We start from the raw sequence: 15,696 nt of genomic DNA, 5'->3' as shown, positions 1-15,696 counted from the left end.
CTATTTTGTAGTAAGTAACGAATATGCTTCGGGGAAATGTATCGGAGTAAAAGTATACAATTTAATTAGGAAATGTAGTGGAGTAAAAGTAAAAGTTGGCTGAAATGTAAAAACTCAAGTAAAGTACAGATACTCCCAAAAAATACTTAAAGTACTGTAACGAAGTATTATTACTTCGTTACAATACACCACTGGAATTAAAGAATTAGTTCACCCAAAAATAAAAATTAGGCGGCGTTTTACTCACCCCCGATGTATCCTAGGTGTATATGACTTTCTTTTTTCAAATGAATCCAGTCGGAGTTATATTAAAAATTGTCTTTGATCTTTCAAGCTCTATCACTGTACTCAGCGGGTGTTGCATTGCTTCTGTCCAAAAGACGTGAAATAAAAATCGCCCATCCTTAATAAAAAGTGTCTCACACGGCTCCGGGGGTGAACAATCACGTCTTTTGAACGGAAGCAATGCAACACCCGCTGAGTACAACGATAGAGCTTGAAAGATCAAAGACAATTTTTTATATAACTCCGACTGGATTCGTCTGAAAGAAGAAAGTCATATACACCTAGGATGCATCGGGGGTGAGTAAAACGCAGCCTAATTTTTATTTTTGGGTGAACTAACCCTTTAACTGTGTCAGAGCCTTTAATATGTCACTCAAATTCAGGGCGGCTGTTTAAAGGTCAGGTGAGGTTTACACAGGAGATACGGTCAATGTGACACAACACCGTCAGTCACTCTCCAGATTTTCATCACTGCAGGTGCAGGCAACGCTGAGATGATGGTAATAAATGAACGCGGGTAAAAGAACTACAGGTTAAGTCAAAGAGTAACTTTTTAGGAAAACATCAAGACAAAGTTTCCTTTGTTATCTGTCACCTGACTAAACAAATCCAGACTAATCAATTTGTCTGGAGAAAGACAAATCAACTACGTCTAATAACTAAAACCACTGAAAAAAAATATTTATATAATATATAATATTATATATTAAGCAAGCACCAACTAATGAAATATTTTGAAACTAAAATCATGCAGTTGTTGCTTTTTCATCATTGCTGGGATGTCTGCATTCTAAGCATGCGTGCACATCCCTATTTTGTGTACATTTCGGACCCGGATATCAAATTATGTTCTACAGACTTAAATACGGACCACAAGCAATATTCCAGAAGATCTGTGACTCTCCCGTCTGGTGCAGGATCCTGTACGGAGCCACGCGAGCACTCGAGTCCAACACCACATCCAACGTACCCACCAGCAAACCTGAGAGAAAAACAGAAAGAGAGAAAAGTTCACAGGTCACATCCACATGCGGTATGAAGAGAAAAAAAAACCTCTTAGTCAATAACAGGCATCAGAGCACAGTGGTTTCCTTCAGTTCTCATTGCTGACACACACACATATTCACCCAGATAAACAGTCATGTGTGAGAGAGGAATGTAAGACAGGCCATGCCATTTGTCACACACATTTTGACTTCCTCCAACAGCGGTCACATGATCAGTTAATGTGTGATTCTGACAGACACATAGACACTAACAGGCTTCTTCAAAAGGAATAAAGTGTTGTTGGAATATGTAATGCGTCATGTGTTATGTATTACACAAGCATGGCATTAACACAAATCACACCTAATAAAAGACTCACTGAAGTATGACAAAACACCCGTATGATGTAACTTCCAGACAACAACAAGGCGTTGCTGAGGTCTTCCAAACGTAATTGAGTTTATAGTCGGGTTCAGGGGTGAATGCCATCATTCTGCGGTCATGTGAGCCACTCGTCTTAAAAAGTGCCTGTTTTTGTCTGTTGTCTGTTTTTTAGGTGCTATGGAAACGCATATGAACATCTTTCTCAGGAGGGAATAATATAAGATAATAAAGTAATATATTGTCATGACACACAAAACACACAATGTATATTAATAATTATTATTTTTCTAGTTTCATGCTATCTATCTATATATATCTATATCTATATCTATATATATATATATATAATGTATGTATTAGTGCTGTTAAATCGATTAATCGCATCCAAAATAAATGTTTGTGTTGTTTACATAATATATGTGTGTGTACTGTTTATATGTATATATAAAATACACACACGTGTATATATTTAAGAAATAAATGTAATATATATATATAACTATATGAATGTATATGTAAATATTTCTTACATTTATACATGTGTGTGTGTGTATTTATATAAACAGTACACATATATTATGTAAACACACTTTTATTTTGGATTAGATTAATCGCGATTAATCGATTTAACAGCACTAAATCTGGTAAAAAATCAAAGGATCATAGTATCTGAAGGGTAACAGTTATTGCTGTTGTAGATTTTTTTTAAAAAGGAAATCTGTGATGAGTGTGTTTTATATGGCAAATATCGGGCACATAGAAATGTTAAATGTATCATTTCAACCATCTGTAATTTATTTATTACTGTTTCTTAACATTAGAAAAATGGAATAAACTTATATCTCACAGATCTGTCAGATATAAATAAACAGATGACGCAAACACAGTCAGCATCAATGAAGAGATGCGACCAAAACAAACCCACCTAAGTTACATATTATAACAAGTTATAATGATTTAGCAGCAAGTATAACGGTCTTGATAAACTATCCTTGATTATGCATGAGTGATCTGTCATGCACACGGGCCCGATCGTTCATATTTAGGTAACATCCAGCTCATACCCGTGATGCCTCCTCCGCGCCCGTGTCCCTTCCTCCGCTGCAGAATGAAAAACGGATTCGCCCGCTCGCTCACCCACAGCGCGTTGGCCAGTAACACCTCCTCCGGGGTAATCCACATGGCTTCACGAGCACTTTCACTGTCTAGATGCGGTAAATGTGTGAGTTTTAATCATGCCAGAATGAACGGGACTCAGCCGATGTTTGTCTGCATGAGCCGCCCAACTCACTGCAGGCGAAACCAGCCACCGTGGAGCCTAAATTGCCTCAAGAGCTAGCGGAACTTCAAAATAAAAGTCTTTAGCACCACCGATAATACAATTATTATTATTATTATTTATATCATATTTTATATAGTTTGTTTTTAAGTGTGCTCTGTAGGTATATTTGATTGAACTTGTGTCCCACCGCAGCATTAAAATACAGAGAAATATGTTATTTTAATATATTAATTCAATGTGTTTAACGCAATTATAAGATTATTTTTTAAAACATTTATATAATCCGTTTCATTCTGCTTTGTACAATCTGTTGTGAGCTGTATTGACAGACCTAGCTTTCACCATAAATAAAATAATCTCCATATAATTCAGTATAGAATTTTTTTGGGAATGATATTTATTGTAGTGCTATGCAAATAAATTTGATTTGAGTTGAACATGTTTCTTTTCAGATTTATACATTACTTTAATAGCAGATGGGAAACAAAGATATATGCTCTAAACGTAATCCAAATAAATATTTTCAAGATAAAAGTAAAATGTTACGTTTACAATATACAACCCAATTATTTAACGTAGGAAATAACACGTTGCCTTTGTAATATCACACTATCACAATATTGTATACAGGCGCTCGCAATCATCAGTTTTTTTGGGAACCTTGGCAACGAAATAAAAACCTAAAAAAAAAAAAAACACTAATATAGTCTTTACATGCAGTGCACATTTATGGCCACTTTGTGGCAGTATTGTACGCTAAAAAAAAGGTTCAAATGAAAATCAAATGAGGATTTGAAGGATATATAGATATTAAATAATATACCAATGTACTTAAAAATCTTGGTATTACCATCTGTACTGGTTACCTTTCTATCAAACAATGAGGAGACTATATTATTTAAAAAATAATAATAATATAAAAATAAAAATCTGTAGTCTATATTGAATGAATGAATGAATCAATAAATAATCACCCAATTTTTCCTAGACAATTTAGTCCTGAATTTATGTATTTACTCCTTTTTTTTAGGCATTTTCTGTAATCATATATTATTTGTAATATCACACTATCACAATATTGTATACAGGCGCTCGCAATCATCAGTTTTTTTGGGAACCTTGGCAACGAAATAAAAACCTAAAAAAAAAAAAAACACTAATATAGTCTTTACATGCAGTGCACATTTATGGCCACTTTGTGGCAGTATTGTACGCTAAAAAAAAGGTTCAAATGAAAATCAAATGAGGATTTGAAGGATATATAGATATTAAATAATATACCAATGTACTTAAAAATCTTGGTATTACCATCTGTACTGGATACCTTTCTATCAAACAATGAGGAGACTATATTATTTAAAAAATAATAATAATATAAAAATCCAAATCTGTAGTCTATATTGAATGAATGAATGAATCAATAAATAAATAATCACCCAATTTTTCCTAGACAATTTAGTCCTGAATTTATGTATTTACTCCTTTTTTTTAGGCATTTTCTGTAATCATATATTAGACTTAATAATTTCTACATTTCCAACTTGCATGTATTTTTGTATAAAACAGACAAATAGTAAATACTAAAAAACTTTCATGTTCTATTAAATTTTACTTTAACATTTCCATATATTTTTTCAGGTCATGAAATATTACGCAGATTTTCAGAACCGCACTCATAACGTCATGCACTGGAGCGTATTTTTACGTAAAAAACATTTCCAGCCTACTTGTATAGAAAAGACCCCACAAGCATCTTCAGAGTAAAGAGTATATAATGAAAATAAAAAAGATTTCAATTCTTTTTGAAAAATTAATTACGCCTCATATATCAAAGATACATGAGCTCACTGTAAACATTTTCTCCTTCACTGACACCTGTAATGATCTCTGTGTCAGACTGAAGCACCAAAAACACCAGATCAAGAGCTCTCCTCCAGGCTTCAGACTTCACTGTCACGTTATCATACACACCAGCTCCATCTGCATCCCGTGATATGGCTTCTCCATCTTTATAAAGTCTCATCTGATGTGCAATAGCCGTCCAAGCCTCTGCTTTAGACGCCACCGACCCGCTGTTCAGCATCAAAGTGGAGACGTAATCCATCCAGGCTTCGGCCATCAGCTCCAGCACCACACCTTCCTGTGGGTTTTCCATCTCTGTCTGTTTAGACTGATGAAGCTGCTGGATGCAAAGGAGTTCGGTGGTTCCTGCGCCATGCAGCAACTTCCCATCTGTGAGTGCTTGGTGCAACCGATGAGCACAGCTCCAGAATTGATCCTCCAAGCTTTGTACTTTAGCAGATACAGAGCTGCTTATGACCGCCGTGACCAGAGACGTGCTTGCAGTCACAATGCTGACCGCGACTAAATCATTTTTTCCACTGAAATCTCTCCATGGACTGACTGTAACTGCCCGTCCCACGCAGTTCTCGTCAATCTGTGTGACGTATGAAACCGTGACGGCGCCTGTGCGTGTGCTGAAGTCACTCAAAACGCTGCTTTTAACACCTTCGACAACCAGGACGTTTGCCCCGAGAACTCGGTCTTTGAGTTTCACACCAGCCGTGCCGCTCACAAGCACAACATCTATGCTGAGTTCATGCAGTTTTCTTAATGCATCCTCAATCCAACGCTCTTCCAGACTCACGCTTGACATGTTAGCACGATCTGTGATGTGCACGACTTTCGCAGGCCTGTTGAAACCCACGTGGCGATACTTCTCGCACAAATCGCCGTTCACTAAAGCGATATTTAACGCCTGACCCTGAAGGCGCCAAACCACAGACGCCTGTTCGACTGACAGCAATGTGACAAAGCCATGTAACACACATGATTTCTCCTCAGACAGGCCTGGAATGAGACACGTGACCAGCTTTTGAAGATCCAAAGATCTGTTTTGTGCATCTTCTGCGATTTTGGATTGCAACTTGCATGCTTTTAAAACTAAACGCATGGAGGAGTCGCATCCGTGGCTGACGGCTTGCGCTATGCGACTTACATCATTCAGAGCTGTTTGTGTGTTTTCAGTCTGTAAATTAAAGTGTCTGCTGTGTTTGAGTGTCAACCTGAGATTCTGAGAGAGTTTAACATCCATGTTCTGCATCTCTGAATCCTGGATTTCAGATTTAAGAGCTGAAGTAGGTTTGCGCTCCTTTAGTTTCTGGCAAGAAACGTCTTCCACACTTACAGCCGATTGTTTGCATACCTCCAAACACACCTCCAGTCCTTTCCTCATGGCTGTTTTGATATCCAACACAGTTATTCCTCTGTTTAGACACTCTAAAGCAACTCTACTCCAGACTCCAGCCAGAAACACCAGCGCACCCGTCCCAGAGTGGAAGACCTTCTGCTGTGCCTGTACCATCTCTTGTAGCAGTTGTTCGACTGAGCCGTCCAGCTCGATATGCTCAAGCAGACGGGAACAGGAGCTGACCAACACCGCATCCCCAGCGTCTTCATCCTGGATGAACTTGGGCCGTTTGTTGGGGCCCAGAAAGCCACGTGTGGTGGCAGCTATGGCCTCTAACTGCTGGAGTCCGATGTGGCGGCGCTGAGCGACAGTGGCACTTCCAGACATCTGTGAATAAGGAATAATGAGATACCGGTTAGTTAATATTTACAAGAGTCATTTAGCTGTGTGTCCTGATAGGGTTGGACTGCAGGCAGAAGGAAAAAACAATGCTAAATGCAAATAATAAAATGTAATTAACTATACAGAAAATTAATTAATTAATTAAAATAAATAAGTAATTAACAATTACCCCCCACCCCCCAGATAATGTAGTCCTTAATTTATTTTTGTATTAATTTGTAAATTTTTTGGTTCTTTTTGTAATCCTTTATTAGACTTAATTTGTACATTTATAATTTACATGTATTTTTAGTATCACAAAACAGACAAAAAAATAAATACATTACAAACTTCCATGTTCTATTCTATTTTACTTTTATTTAACATTTTCATTTTTTCTCAAATGTTATGTAAATATTCAGAACAGCACACATATATTGTTATTAATTCACTTAATTATATTATTAATTATTTATCATTTAGATGTGTGCTGTGAAAAGGTTGCGGGGCAGAAGGAAAAACAACGCTAAATGCAATACATTTTAAAATGCATATACATACATATTTAGGATAGCAAAATAAATATTAACGTTTAAAAGTCAGCAGAAAATGTCTGCGATATCTTCCAATCAAACTTGACAATATTGTCCCAGTTACTTGGATTAAAAGTTTCTTTTGAACATTGTGTTGTGTGATGAATTATTGGCTGCCGAGAGCATGATGAAACCTTCAAATTTTAAATTTTCTATTGTAATTTTGGCTTTTTTTTTGAGTCTCCACTTGATGTCCAATGTAAAATATGGGCCCCCAAAAAAAGAAAGCTAAGAAAAACTGATTTCTGATGGTTTTATAACATACTGTACAGTGAAATACAGTACCATTGACAAACATTAACTCTTTACATCTGACATTGAGAAAATGTATAGTCAAGTCGCATTTAAATAGCACTTTATATAATTCAGTTTATTTCTTAATAATAAAATAAACAGGTAATAAACAGTTAAATAACAGTTTTAATGTTGCAACATTTATCGATTTTGAAACGTCTACAATATAATCTGTAAAGTGTTATTATTAAGCTCAACTCACTTCAAGTTTTTGTGTTCTCATCTGTCAGTGTCAGTACAGTAAGATCAATGATATCTGTCTTTTAAGCCCCTATTTAATATGTAATAAAATAGATGGATGATGTGGATGCTGCACACACTTTTCACATAGATTATTGCATTTAGATTACATGCATACAAATATGCATAAATGAAGTTGACAAAGGCATCAAAAGCTGCTATATTAGATCAAATGAGTAAACCGATTTATAAGAATCTTTCTGTATGTCATAATAATGGTGGAGGTTATGCGGTCTTACTAGCAAATGAGCTTTTGTTGTATTTTATGCAGGAAAAATAAAGCATTCAATCTGTCTGGGTATCATTTGGATCACATTTCAAGTCAAATTCGAGTCATATATCCTAACGCTGTCGTATACAATGACCTAATCAAACAGAGTCTACAAACCTTTACCGCTGAGCTGCATTGTTTACGTAGTGGGTCCATATTCTGAAATGCGCGTGCGCACTGCACTACCCTACGCATGCTAGGGGTTCGTTGCTAAGAGACGGACCCCAAACTGTCAAAGACATATAACATACCTCGGCCGCTCATGTTTGATTGGTAGAATTCGTACTAGAAAGAGAGGCTACACCTGCTATTGGATAAATCTGCTGTCAATCACTCAGAAGCCACGCCCATCCAAACGCGCCCAAGGAAACCAAGGACATTGACAGCATTTCCTACTCTTGTTTACTAACATTTCACGCACGCTGCAAAGCTGTGGTTTGATTCTGCTCAAACTGTCGAGATGGTAAGTAAAGATTAAGTTACTTTTAAAACTTTGTCGAATAAATTCACGTTTGCAGAAACGTAAGAAGAGTATATACGATGTTTGTTAGCCTAAGCTGTTAGCTTGTTGGCGTTATTGTTATGGAAACCAGCAGACAGTCATTAGCTTCATTTGTTGAGATATGAAAGGAAAACAGTGCGCGCTTCTTTAATTTAATAATGGGTAAACACTTTTATTGAGGTAAACATAGAAAGTGTTAAAACCAAGGACATTGACAGCATTTCCTACTCTTGTTTACTAACATTTCACGCACGCTGCAAAGCTGTGGTTTGATTCTGCTCAAACTGTCGAGATGGTAAGTAAAGATTAAGTTACTTTTAAAACTTTGTCGAATAAATTCACGTTTGCAGAAACGTAAGAAGAGTATATACGATGTTTGTTAGCCTAAGCTGTTAGCTTGTTGGCGTTATTGTTATGGAAACCAGCAGAGACAGTCATTAGCTTCATTTGTTGAGATGAAAGGCAAAAACAGTGCGCTTCTTTAATTTAATTTAATGGGTAAACACTTTTATTGAGGTAAACATAGAAAGTGTTATTCTCTACAGTAAATGTGCTTGCTTGAATCTAATTAATTGAACTGAAGTTTTGTAAATAATCTACTTGATTATAAAACTAATCCAGCTCTTAAAGTCTCCCACCAAATACAGATTACCCTGTGAATAACTTACGTAAACATGTGATTTCATTAAGTAACCTTTATTTATCCTTGCAGGAGAAGAAAATGCATTATTGCAGGAGCAAAATAGTACAGGAATATATATTTTTTTTAGTTCAGTTCATATTCTGAATTTCTGATTTTTATGTACTTCGAACAAAACTCAATAAACAGTAAGAATATAATAATAAAAATAAATAATTAATGTAATAATAGGAAAATAAATAAAGGAATAAATAACTTGATAAAACAAATACCATTCATCTTAATTAAATTAATTTTTTTGTTACTTTTTAAATTTTTTAATTATTTTCTATATTTATTTTTTACTTTATTTTTATTATTTTTAACTTTATTTTTTATTTTTGTATTTATTTATTCCCATGTGAATTTATTTCCATATTTACTCATTTATACATTTATTTATTTTACTTTTCTGTGTGCAACATTGAAATGAGGGAGGTGGTCCTTGAGGAGCTCGAGTGCATTGAGAAGCTTTTATAAGACATATAAGAAGCCCATGCTAACACCCCCCTGGTGGATGCATGGCTGAATCTCTCTGTCTGCTTTTATTTCCAAGGCTTCCAGCTTCAGGAAACCCAGTGCCACTACGAACCAGCGGAAGAGAGCAGGTCCCAAACCTGAACTGACAGAGGAACAGAGGCAGGAGATCAAAGAGGCGTTCGATCTGTTTGACACAGACGGGTCTGGAAACATAGATGTAAAGGAACTGAAGGTAAAAAGGGTTTGAGACCTGTAGCCCTAATGTTATATTAGATAAAGGCCCGGAGAAAACATCTAAACTAAATCTAAGAATGACTTAATCGTAAAATCCCATCTGAGTGACTAATCTAACTCCTTACCTACTTCTAGCTAATGAATTTACCATGGCCCTAAGGTTACACGTGTAATCAGTAATTATCATTAACAGGAATTTTAATATACCTTTATTACGTTTACTTTTAATAGACTGTTATTACAGTTTAACACAAAAGTGAATAATTTATTGACCCAAATATCAAATGTAAAAAAACTATTCTACATATACACAGGCATAATTTATATTTATCCTTAAATGTAATTTCATGCAATTAAAGGAATAGTTCACCCAAAAATTTAAATGTGCTAAAAAAATTTACTCATCCTCTGGACATCCTAAATGCAGATCAGTATGTTTGTTCATGGGAACAGATTTGGAGAAATGTAGCATTACATCACTTGTTCACCAGTGGATCCTCTGCAGTGAATGGGTGCCGTCAGAATGAGAGTCCAAACAGCTGATAAAAACATCACAATAATTCACAAGTAATCCACACCACTCCAGTCTATCAATTAATGTCTTGTGAAGTGAAAAGTTGTGTGTTTGAAAGAAACAAATCCATTTTAAAGGGATAGTTCACCCCATGATTTGCTCACCCTCAAGCCATCCTAGGTGTATATGACTTTCTTCTTTCAGACGAATCCAATCAGAGTTATATTAAAAATGTTCTGGCTCTTCCAAGCTTTATAATGGCAGTGAATGGGGGTCGAGATTTTGAAGCCCAATAAAGTGCATCCATCCATCATAAAAAGTGCTCCACACGGCTCCGGGGGGTGAATAAAGGCCTTCTGAAGCGATGTGATGCATTTGTGTAAGAAAAATATCCATATTTAAAACTTTATAGACCATAATCTCTAGCTTCCCCTAACTGCTGTACGCACATTCACAAGAGAGTGGCGTTCCAGCAGATGATGTACAGTAGGACGTAGGCTCAGAATATGCTAGTCTCGCGAGAACCAAGCTAGAGATAACGGTTTATAAAGTTTAACCACGGTTTAATGGTATATAAACAAACCATTGTTTATTTGACTGTAGTGCTTTGCCTTGAGAGTTAAAGGTTTAAAAATGTTAATAATGTGAATCCATTCAAATACAGTATGTGTCCAAACACACTGGTACATATTGTATACTAACAGAGTAATTGACTTGTTGCCTTAGGTTGCTATGCGAGCTCTGGGGTTTGAGCCAAAGAAAGAAGAGATAAAAAAGATGATCGCTGATATTGATAAAGAAGGGTCAGGCGTAATCAGCTTCAATGATTTCCTTTCTATGATGACACAGAAAATGGTAAGTCTGCAAGCCGAATGATAACACATCCATTCAGACAACTATCTGGCCACAGTTGCAAACCTCAGGTATTTAACATGGAAAATGACGTCAATAAAATATCAGAAAAGAAATGCGTCAAGATGACAAGGAATTTGTGGTGTTATTAGACAGCGAGACATTGAAAGAGTTGTTTACGGTTCCCAAGCAACCAAAAGCTCGAAAGTGGCTCGTCCAATCAGAATTTAAAATTGAAACGAACTATTTTATAAAGTCATTTCTTTTGAACAATTTTAAATAATCTGAATTTTGTCATCAAATTCAAAATAAAAAGCAATCAAATGAGTTGAAATACCTTTTATTTGTAAAGTATTCAATAGATAATCCAAAAATAAGCTTGACCACATGGTTATGTAATATATAAAATGTTTGTTTGTTTATATTTTCAGCAAAAATACAAATCTTGATGCTGTATACCATAAGTGTGACATAAATTACTCGTACAGTAATTTTGGTCATACTGTAAATATCATGAAAATATTAACAAAATTAACATGTAATGAACAGGAAAATAACAGTGTTAATGTTGCAACATTCATCGGTTTTGAAAATACTTCAGTCTTAGCTGTAAAGCAGGTCTACAGAAGAAAATTGTGCCTTATCAAATATTTTTTATGAAGAATCTGAAATTTGGTATGTCAAGTTTAAAATAAAAAGAGAAAAGCAATCAAATACCATGTAACTTTGTAAACTATTTAATGCAATAATAGATTTTCAAGTGGTTATGGAATATATAACAGTGTTATTTTAGTATCTTTGATATACTATTATAGTTTTTATAAAATTGTTTCAGTCTGTTAAATCTTTTTTATATTTTCTGTTTTCAATTTAATTTTAGTAAAAGTTTTAGGAATTTTTGGTGCATTTTTGACCTTTTCAGTCGTTTTTGTTTTGTATATAACAAAATAATATATAAAAACAATATATATAATTTTTATTAATTTTATTTCAGTTTTAGTTTTAGTCATTTTAGTACATTAGGTTAAACTAAATTAAGATTAGAAATGTTGTCTTGGCAACTAGGTGAATACATTTTTTTTATGTATTTTATATATATTATATTACATTTTTTTTAAAGTTTCAGTTTTAGTTAACTATAGTAACCAAATGTTTATTTGTTTAAATTTCCAGCAAAAATAAAAGTCTTGATGCTGTATGCCGTTACCGTGATATAAAGTTGTCCGTACTGTGATTTTGGTCATAATGCCCACTCCCACACTGAGTTTAGCTGTGTGTCATTTATCTTTAACAACAGAGTGAGAAGGACTCGAAAGAAGAAATCATGAAAGCTTTCAGGCTATTCGACGATGACTGCACCGGCAAAATCTCTTTCAAAAATCTCAAGCGAGTAGCCAAAGAGCTCGGGGAGAACCTCACGGACGAGGAGTTACAGGTGCGTCTGGTTCCAGATGTGGGGAAATACGCAGAAAGAGGATGTTCCTGCGTGTGAAACCTCACAGATGAATCTGTGTCTCTCCTGAGAAAGTGGCTGGTTAGTCAGTGGGTAGTGGATGACATAAGATCAGATAAGATCCCTCATCACGGAGCAACAGCTGACACCGTTAGGAAACACTGCACTATAACAACATGTTTTTGACAATTGTTTTGTAACATGATTGTGTCTCGGTTTTTGTATTTTTTGGAACAGGAAATGATCGATGAGGCCGACAGAGACGGTGACGGAGAGATTAATGAGCAGGAGTTTCTACGGATAATGAAAAAGACCAGTCTGTACTGAATCACTAAAGCTATTACATCTATAAGCCTCTTAATAGACTTAAGTGTTGTCTTGTGTTGCTTTCTTTTTCTTTTTTACAAGGTTGTAAAAACATTTTAATCTATACATATTTTGTACAGTATTAAATAAAAATGTATTTGCATCTGTGTGGTCTGTCTCCACATAATGACCAAGCCCAAAAGTGAACAATGCATGAGAATAAACATACATATGTTACATACAAATATATAGAAATGTAAGATATCCTTTTGAGTTTTAAGGCTTAAAGTGGAAACCCTGCTACTAAGAACTGAATCCTTGGGTGTTTGGCCATAAAAACTTCATCTTCTTGGTCTTTGACATCATTTTTCTAATAAAATCACATAAAACACATTCATATAAAATTCAAATTATGTATGAGATAAGGAATGTCCATTTTACACTAGAAAGTAATGAGCCAAATAATTTTACAATAGGAATTAAAAATAAAAAAAACTCTTGTAGGAGTGTATATGATAATCCATGCAGGTTTACCCATTGAGACTCATTTTTACAACAGTTTTATGATGATGATGATGATTATTACTTTCAAACTTTAACAGAACATTGCAGGCTAACGTGAAAATATAATACAATACAATAGAGAAACTAAAAACAGCAAAGATAGATAGATAGGGCCTCAGTATATAGGACTAGCTGCTTTTTAAAGACATCAATTATATGTGTTAATAAAATATAAAAATACAACATCAGTGTACTGATGGCACCTCAAACCACAGTCATATGTTAAATTCTAAAGGCTTTGTTCAATACTAAGTAAACTCAATAAACAAATACAGTTCAAACATAAGATCATTGCTGGAACTGTACAGAGACAAAAAAAAAAAAAAAAGTAGGATGGAAAAATGGAGGAAAGTAGGATGAAACAAAAGTCAAATCAAGAGTGAGTTTTGAACTGGGAAACACCTCATTGCCCAACATGCGCTGAATTTTTTTTTTAACTCTCCAACAAATACAGTAAAACCTGAAAAACTGACATTTTAATAAGTCATTAGAAAAAAAACATTTGTTAATGTGTAATCGTCATCGTTTACACACCCTCATGTCGTTCCAAATCTGAGTGCATTTATTCATTTCTGCTAAACACAAAATAAGGTTATTTTGAAAAATGTTGGTAACCAAACAGTTGTTACTAACATTCTTCAAAAAAATAATTCTTTTGTGTTCCAGAGAAAGTCATTCATACCGTTTTGGAACAACATGAAAGTGAGTAAATGACAACTGATTTTTCATTAAAAGTCTTTAAGAGTTAGGGCAGGATTACGATGCAGATATATATTTTAGATATACAGAGTTCTGGCATGAAACTCTAGATGGCGCAGTCTGATAGGTCTAACTCAATCTGACCTAATGACATCATTATCACATGGCACAGCTGACTGGTTCTCTCCTGTATCGGTAGCCAATGAGCTCGCTGCTCAACATTCAAATATATGACTAGTGCTTGCCGTAGCAGTTGCAGCTTGCTTCAGAAACCCTCCACCTTCCCCAGCTCCACCTGTATAGATCTGCTACGAGGTGATTCATGTATGCTATATGGGGGTTATTTCATGTATGTTATATTTGCAGCAGCAATATTTCTTACATGCTCACAGCAGCATGTTGTGGATGTATTGGCAGTAGCAAGTCTCGGTACTTGCTCTGCCGCAGCAGCAGCATATTCCGCCAAGACCAAATACATTAACATTGTCATGTACATTACCATGCCAATCCCTCTGAGAGTTGTCATGACAGAAATATATTTATCAGAAAATGTGAAACAACTCTGTGTGTGCATGTGAGACCAATTTGCTGTAAAGCTGGTGCCTATGTTTGTAGATATGCACAGGGCCCAGTGCATAGGGCCCAGAGGTCGAGAGGGGCCGAGAATGACGTTTTGCGATCACGACACCCCCCCATAGCAAAATCAGTGCAATAGGCCCAGAATTCCTAGCAACGCCACAGATTTTAAGTATCCTCCATGCATTGTGATTTAACCTAAAAATCCCTAACCCTGAAAAATAAGCAGTTGAAGCAAATACAACCAGTAATGCTATTTTAAAATCTAAAAATGCTAATTCTGTTGTAGGGTTGGCCAATCTTGAAGACGTCCACGATTTACTTTTCAAATGAACTGTAGATATCTTCTGTAGAGTGGTTGTAGCTATATATTAGTCACTATATATTAGTCAGTATATTAGGTATTAGATCAGTGCATTTGGTCTTAAAGTGACAGCAGCCTTATACACCTGCCGCTGTTTGATAAACATTAAATGTTTATCAAAAAAAAGAGAAAATCAGCTCTTGACAGATTTAATTTTTGTAGCTTTAATAAAAATCTATGTACATTTCATTTATACAGTGTTGTATTTTACATTTGATTACTTTATTCAATTTCTGTAGTACCGGTATTTCTTACCTGAATACAACTGTTAGATACATACTTGAAAAATGTTTACTTCATTTTGTTCTATTGTATTTATTTGTTCTATTGCTTGTCATTTGTTTCTTTGAGCTTAAGAACTTTTTACTTCTATTAGTTGCCAACAAGTTTTACTTGCAAAATATAGTCTTAAAAACCAGCATGAAAAAGAATTGAGATAAGATTGTTGATCGTGATTCTTCCTGACAAAATCATGATATGATATTTTTGTCATATTGCCCACTCCATTCTGTAGTTTCATATGCAGTATTATAATATATAAAAATTCACTTTATTTAACAACAACA

General features: G+C 35.0%; 3 protein-coding genes across 7 annotated transcripts in view; 1 reads left to right on the top strand and 2 right to left on the bottom strand.

The window, feature by feature from the left end:
- The window catches only part of LOC107729320 (TBC1 domain family member 9B-like), a 23,103-nt gene extending 20,136 nt beyond the window's left edge, over positions 1-2,967 (bottom strand). The window contains exons 1-2 of the mRNA XM_016539782.1: positions 2,721-2,967; positions 1,157-1,267 (exon numbers count right to left, since the gene is read on the bottom strand). Of these exons, the coding sequence (XP_016395268.1) occupies positions 1,157-1,267; positions 2,721-2,838 (229 nt within the window). The 5' untranslated portion in view covers positions 2,839-2,967. The remainder of the gene's footprint in view (positions 1-1,156; positions 1,268-2,720) is intronic.
- Positions 2,968-4,411: 1,444 nt separating this feature from the next.
- bbs12 (Bardet-Biedl syndrome 12) lies at positions 4,412-8,108 on the bottom strand. Of its 4 annotated transcripts, none has more exons than XM_016539788.1 (2): positions 8,031-8,108; positions 4,412-6,515 (listed from the first exon to the last, which is right to left on the bottom strand). In XM_016539788.1, exons 1-2 carry the CDS (start codon positions 8,100-8,102, stop codon positions 4,767-4,769), a joined length of 1,821 nt encoding a protein of 606 aa, XP_016395274.1. In that variant the 5' UTR covers positions 8,103-8,108; the 3' UTR covers positions 4,412-4,766. The 4 variants fall into 4 exon arrangements, with proteins under 4 accessions (XP_016395274.1, XP_016395275.1, XP_016395273.1 ...); XM_016539789.1 differs by lacking the exon at positions 8,031-8,108 and adding an exon at positions 7,599-7,647; XM_016539787.1 differs by having other exon boundaries at positions 4,413-6,515; positions 8,025-8,108.
- Positions 8,109-8,357: 249 nt separating this feature from the next.
- LOC107729323 (caltractin) lies at positions 8,358-13,156 on the top strand. 2 transcript variants are annotated; one of them, XM_016539786.1, is made up of 5 exons: positions 8,358-8,370; positions 9,645-9,800; positions 11,043-11,171; positions 12,466-12,603; positions 12,859-13,156. In XM_016539786.1, exons 1-5 carry the CDS (start codon positions 8,368-8,370, stop codon positions 12,946-12,948), a joined length of 516 nt encoding a protein of 171 aa, XP_016395272.1. In that variant the 5' UTR covers positions 8,358-8,367; the 3' UTR covers positions 12,949-13,156. The 2 variants fall into 2 exon arrangements, with proteins under 2 accessions (XP_016395272.1, XP_016395271.1); XM_016539785.1 differs by lacking the exon at positions 8,358-8,370 and adding an exon at positions 8,620-8,704 and having other exon boundaries at positions 12,859-13,145.
- Positions 13,157-15,696: the final 2,540 nt, after the last annotated feature.

Source organism: Sinocyclocheilus rhinocerous, unplaced genomic scaffold, assembly GCF_001515625.1.
Source record: "Sinocyclocheilus rhinocerous isolate Xijiao unplaced genomic scaffold, SAMN03320098_v1.1 scaffold428, whole genome shotgun sequence".
Lineage (NCBI taxonomy): Eukaryota > Metazoa > Chordata > Actinopteri > Cypriniformes > Cyprinidae > Sinocyclocheilus > Sinocyclocheilus rhinocerous.
The sequence above is the reverse complement of the archived record's forward strand: the minus strand, read 5'-3'. Positions and strand labels throughout refer to the sequence as shown.